Source organism: Aplysia californica, unplaced genomic scaffold, assembly GCF_000002075.1.
Source record: "Aplysia californica isolate F4 #8 unplaced genomic scaffold, AplCal3.0 scaffold00233, whole genome shotgun sequence".
NCBI lineage: Eukaryota > Metazoa > Mollusca > Gastropoda > Aplysiida > Aplysiidae > Aplysia > Aplysia californica.
In genome coordinates, this window is record NW_004797503.1 from 701449 (window position 1) to 707564 (window position 6116).

Genomic DNA, 6116 nt, shown 5'->3' on the forward strand with positions numbered 1-6116 from the left:
TAGGTAGGGCAATGCCCACTTTAGGTGTAGATCAAGATTTACACCCCCGAAATTTAGATTAGCCCGCTTGTCCTTAAAAGCGACCATATTATATATGGGAATTGTCAGTATGTTAGTGTTTTAGCGCCTATAAATTGCTGCTTGCACTGTTTGCTTCCCGGGAAATTGAGGTTGTTTCAGAAAGCTCTCAGGTCCGCTGTGGTAATAGTATAGATTGTAAAGCTCACAGAGCTTGCTGTTGACCAGGGAATTGCGCTATACAAATGATATCTATTATTAATTATGATTTTTCATTAAAAGCAAGGGAAATAAACCGGTTTGAAAAGATAGATATATTATTAATTTCGTACAAATATTTCAATTTTCCCCCAAACTGATGAGCGCCAAATTCCGCCATATCGCGACACATTTACCAGTTGACCTCACCAGTCACCGTGGATTATAGCGCACAGCTGGTGGGCACTGATTCGTCCCTATTGATTTTTTCCTTCTGACTTCAATTTTCCTTTCAGTCAGTCAGTCAGTCTCTCCTAAATGACAGCAACAGTATCCACAGTCCACACACTGTAGAATGTTGATTTGCTGTGGTTAATTCATCCCCAGGGATAATTGCGAGGAGACATTACCATGTTCTGTGCTGTGTGTGCTGGTTAGTCTGTAGTGAATTATTTACGAGTAGCTGTTTGAAAATTTTCCGATTTGTTTCTGCTGACATGTAGTCTTTAAATTGCTGATTCAATTCGAAAATATATCTAAATGTCAAGAAAAACTATTTTTTAAAAAGTTACACAAAAAGGAGAGGGTTAAGGACGATAGGTGTTTGATAGGAAAGAAGTTGGAGCATTTCCGATATAGCTCGTTCCATTTCTTTTGAACAAGATTTTAGAAGTCCAACTTATAAACACCAAAAAAATCGCTCCGTTCAATCTCACAGGTCTTTGCATCCGGGTCTAAATGGTAGATGGCCAACAGTATCTACAAAGCCGATTAATGAAGGTCACTGCAAACTAAGGTTCCGACACGTTTTGTTTGATGCTAGCTTGATGCGGGTCAAGCAATAATAAGATATTTACAGCATACACCTAAACATACAACAAAATCATCAACCCCAGGCCATAGCACACGCCTGAGAAACACGGTCGAACAGGCGGGGTGAGTACATTCGAGACTCAAGTGGAGATTTAAAGATGGCCTCGGAAGGAAATCGACACACATGCAATAACATATGGGGGCATGGAGGTATCAGTAGTAGCAATATGTAGGCCAGATTACTGTAAATCATATATTATATTATTGTGGTGATCATGTGTGCGTACTTAATAATATAGGAGCCAAACAATATTTACACCCAGAAGACAAAAACAAAAACAAAAACGTTTTTATTACTGAATAAAGATTATTGAAAAAAATATTTTGTTTGGTCGTTAAGTTTCATGCGCTTTGGCAAATTAATAATAATTAAAAGCTGGAATTGTTTAAAAGCTGACAGGCGAAAGTAAAGAAGCTATTTATAAGTGTGTTACATTTCCTGTTTGCCGGAGTTTCACATCTGACAAGGCTTGACATTATGTTAATTGTTTTGAATCTGTTCCACCGGGAATAGATTCAGACCACAATAATAATAGATGCACAGCTGGCAGCAACGTTCTTGTTGTTGTTGTTGTTGTTTTGTTGTTCTTATTTTTCTTCTTTGTATTATTTTTTCTATTATTATTATCATTATTATAATATGTACTTCGAAAGACCTACTCATTTAAAACACGTTAATTCTTCCACCCCCACCCCACCCCACCCTTTTTTCTCCTCATGGCTACCCCCGTCTCTCCTTCTCCGACCTACCTCTTCCTCTTCTCTTCACCCCTTCTCTCCTTCCTCCTCCCCCCCCCCCCTTCCCCTTCATACCCCTCTTCCCCACCCCCCCCCTCTTCCCTCTACCCCTCCCCCTCCGTTTTCTAGGCACCACAGAAGTGGAAGACGGCAGCAGTAAGGAAGAAAAAACACCGACGGACGAGTCTCAAGGTCAGGTGGAGGACTTTGTCCAACACCACCTCATACCTATCATCGAAAATGAGGTCACGTCTTTCAAGGTCAGTAGCGACCCGAGAGACTGTTGTATGCCACATGTGTTGTTGAAATGTTTCGTTTACGCTTGCTTGCCCTACAATCTACTATTTTAGGCCATAGCAGAAGGAATAAGTGATAATGTGTACCATTATTTCTTTTCTTATTTTCTTCTTAAGAAATATTCTCCACTGTAGATGCATTGGTCATTGTTAGATATTGACGTTCGAACTGTTGTTGCTCTTGTTGTCGTTGTTGTTATTGATGATGTTTGTTGTTGTTGTTGTTGTTGCTCTTCTTCTTCTTCTTCTTCTTCTTCTTCTTCTTCTTCTTCTTCTTCTTCTTCTTTTTCTTCACTTTAGTATCTTTATTAACATTATAATCATTATTCTTATTTTTTTCTTATTATTAATAATATCATTATTATCAATAATTATTGTTATTGATACTGTTATTATTAATTAAAAATACTATTACTATTACTATTATTATTATTATCATTAATTATTATTCTTGTTATTGATACTGTTATTATTATCATTTAAAAAAAATTACTAGTAATATTAACATTCTTATTATCATTGTTATTGTTATTATCATTATTAAGGTTATCATTAACGATTCGCAAGGTGGAAGAGGTAGAGCCGAGCCAGTACCCCCGCATCACAATCAATATCATCTCGGCGGACGAGTCGTTCGTTATCATTTAATATCATTATTATTTTTTTTTTTTTATTGTTATTATTATTATTATTATTATTATTAATAATAATAATATTACTGTTATTTTTTGTTGTAGTAAAATTCAAAAATATTTTTAAAAATTACTATTAATATTAATATCTTTATTATTATGATCATAATTATTGTTATTATTCATTATCACGCCCCCCCCCCCCTCCCCCTCGCCAGGTGGAAGAGGTAGAGCCGAGCCAGTACCCCCGCATCACCGCCAACATCACCACGGCGGATGAGTCTTTCCTCCACGCCAGTCAGGGAAGCCTGTGGGAGGAACCGAACCCCGGCCGCCGGGCTAGCACTATGCACAACCTGCACGAGAGGGCTAGCTTCCTGAACCTCACCTCTGACGGCCGGATGGGCAGGGTGAGTCTCTTTTGTATCTATCTATCTATCTATCTATCTATCTATCTATCTATCTATCTATCTATCTATCTGTCTGTCTGTCTGTCTGTCTGTCTGTCTGTCTGTCTGTCTGTCTGTCTATTTTTCTGTGTTTTACGGCGCTTGCAACTGCATAAGTTCATAATATTATGAGCGCCTGGGACACAATAAACGTTTTGAGTTAGTAGGAATTTGTTTTATTTTGCCGGCCGAAGCCAATTCTTATCGAGTTTGGACCACCAAGGGATTTTTAACGTGCACAACTTGTACACTTGACCTCCGAGATTTTTTTCCCTTTGCCGAGGAGGCTAGGAGTTAGATCTTACCTTCCATACAATCGGGGGTGTGGCTGAAAGACAGCAGTGAGAAGGGGCCAAAGTGTAGCAGTGGAGAGGCTGTTGAAAGAGTCCGGAGTCCAGGGGAGGGGGAAAACGGGATGAGGGGTGGTAGAAGGTGGAGACGAAAGCAGACGACAGATTATTGTTAGAGATCAGGAAAGGATGCCAAAGGAGAAAATTTTTAGCGAAGAAAATTTGTCGTCACTGTCCGGATTTGAACCCAGGACCTATTGAATAAGAGGCAAGCACCATAACCTCAAGGCCACAAGAGCCCCAGCGTGAGTCTCCTGGAGCCAAGTTTGATGGACCTGTAACGATTATTGTGGGTGGTTGGCGGGTTTGGTGTTCTTGTGTGGTTTGCTCCATCTTTTCTATCAAACATGTATCGTCCTTTTATCTCCTCCTTCTTTTTTGGGGTTTGTTAATGATTTGTTAGTTGTTGGTTGGCGGGTGCTCTGGTGTGGTTTTCTTCTTCTTTCCTATCAAACACCTATCGTCTTTATCTTCCCTCCTTCTTTTTGTGTTTGTTACTCTCTTGTAACACCTCTAATCTTCGGCACTTACATGACCTTATTGTGTTGCGAGTGCCGTAAAACACTGACTTACTAAAAACTAAACTAATGATTTGTTACACCTGTGATTATCGGCAGTTATATGACCTTATGGCCTCATTATGTCGCAAGCCGGTACCTCAGCATTACAATGTTCTACCCTACATTATTGACCGTACTGAGTTACTAAGACGATAAAATCAAAAATCAAATATTCTATCTGCTCATATAAAAAACATAAGATTATTCGAAGTCGTTATCGTGATATTCAAAAAACTGCTTTCGGAAAAGCTTGACATGATGTGAAACTCAAAATCTCTTACATCAAATTTCTCTAAACTAGGTCGTGTGCAGACAGAAATTTGAATTTATGAGGTAGCAAAGTGCCGTAAAAAGGCTACTAAGGCTACCCCCTCCCCCCCCCCCCCCCCTCTGATTTATTGATCGGTTGTTTTGGTATCGCCTTGACAGTTGGTCGTAGTACATCGATTGATCGATGGACTGATTGACTGCTCGCATGATTAATCCATGGTCCTACCAGCCAATCGATTATTCATTTTACTAACAACGACAATAATAGTAATAAGACGAATAAGAATAAGAATAAGAATAATGAAAATGATAATGATAATATTAAATTCCGTGCGTTTTACGCTATGAATTGACTGTTTAAAAAAATTATTGTTTATCTAGTCATCCTTTTTTTTTTTAGCATTGAATCTGTTGTCTTTAGTTTTATTGTCTAAATGAACGACTAAAAAGTAACTTGGTTGGTCGGTCGGGTAGCAGAATGATTGGTGAGATGGTAAGCTGGGTGAACTTTATTATTGTGTGTGGCATTTGTGTGATTAGGCGCTTGTCAAAATAATTAACTCGAGAAAATCTAGTTTGTATCCGCCTGTTGGGAAATTTACATTGATTTTTTTAATTACTCTACTTTTCTTTTAATTTGGATTAACACCTTTTATGTCCATTAAAGTACACTTTTGTTTGGACTCCTTAAAGAATATGTTGATCAAAGGGACACAAATATGAGAAATCGTTATATCAAAAGAACACCATTGCCTTGGAAGTCACAAAACTTTGGCAACCATTTTGTCATTAATTTTTCCTCTGACACAAGACAGCCCTCCTCTCCCCTTCTTTTTTCGTAAATATCTCGATTTCGATTTAAATTAAGTTGGTATTCTTTAAATCAGAAACAGGACAAACAAACAAACTTTCAGATGATACTAATAACTTTATGCATGTGTACCCCCAAATTGACAAGCACCTGATTCTACTGAGCTGTGACAAATATTCACAAAAACCCTCTGTCACTGAGAGCACATGACAGACCAGCTACTTGACAAACAGACAAAGGAAATGACGAGAGCTTGATGGAGCCATCGATTTCGTTTTTCATTGATTGCTTCTTGAATTATTGATTGGGTGGGTTTCTTAACGTCACGCATTACAGGCCTGTAGGCTAAGCTTACTCATTCAATGAGGGCTCTTTGTTTTTGTTTGTGTTTGCGTTTGGTTTTGTTGTGTGTGTTTGGTTTGTTTGTTTGTTTGTTTCTTTCTTTCTTTTCTTTGTTTTTTTGTGTTTTTTTGTGTTTTTTTTTTTGGGGGGGGGGGGGGTTAAAACTTTTGATGAGGTTCTGTACTTTGATGTTCGTCTCTGGAGAAAGAAATCTTTTAGAAGCTGTTAATGGGCTTGTAAAGTGGAAATGGGACTTAATTACGTTATTTGGGATTCACTGGATGGAAATAGAACACTTCCTTTTCATGGTTTGTGCCGAAGCTGATGTCAGCCTGGAGGCGTCGTTTCTTTCTTCCTTCCCCTACGGGGTGTCGTTTCTTTCTTCATTCCCCTACTTTGTGCTCACCGTTGACTCAGCTCGATTTTGTTCTCACGTGCGTAGTTTCACAAACGCCACATTCAGATTAGTGTGTCGATGAGATCATGCTTTTCTGTTAGATTTTTATGTACTCATAAAAAACAAAACAGATACAAGTAAAATGGGCTGGGGAAGAAGAGGGAATTGGGAGGGGGGGGGGG

General features: G+C 38.6%; 1 protein-coding gene across 1 annotated transcript in view; it reads left to right on the top strand.

Annotated features, from left to right (window-relative positions):
* LOC101854578 (protein unc-93 homolog A) overlaps positions 1-6116 on the top strand; it is a gene marked incomplete at its 3' end in the record, with an annotated part of 41780 nt that overhangs the window by 22585 nt on the left and 13079 nt on the right. Inside the window, 2 exon segments of the mRNA XM_013083462.2 lie at positions 1957-2087; positions 2974-3165. Of these exon segments, the coding sequence (XP_012938916.1) occupies positions 1957-2087; positions 2974-3165 (323 nt within the window).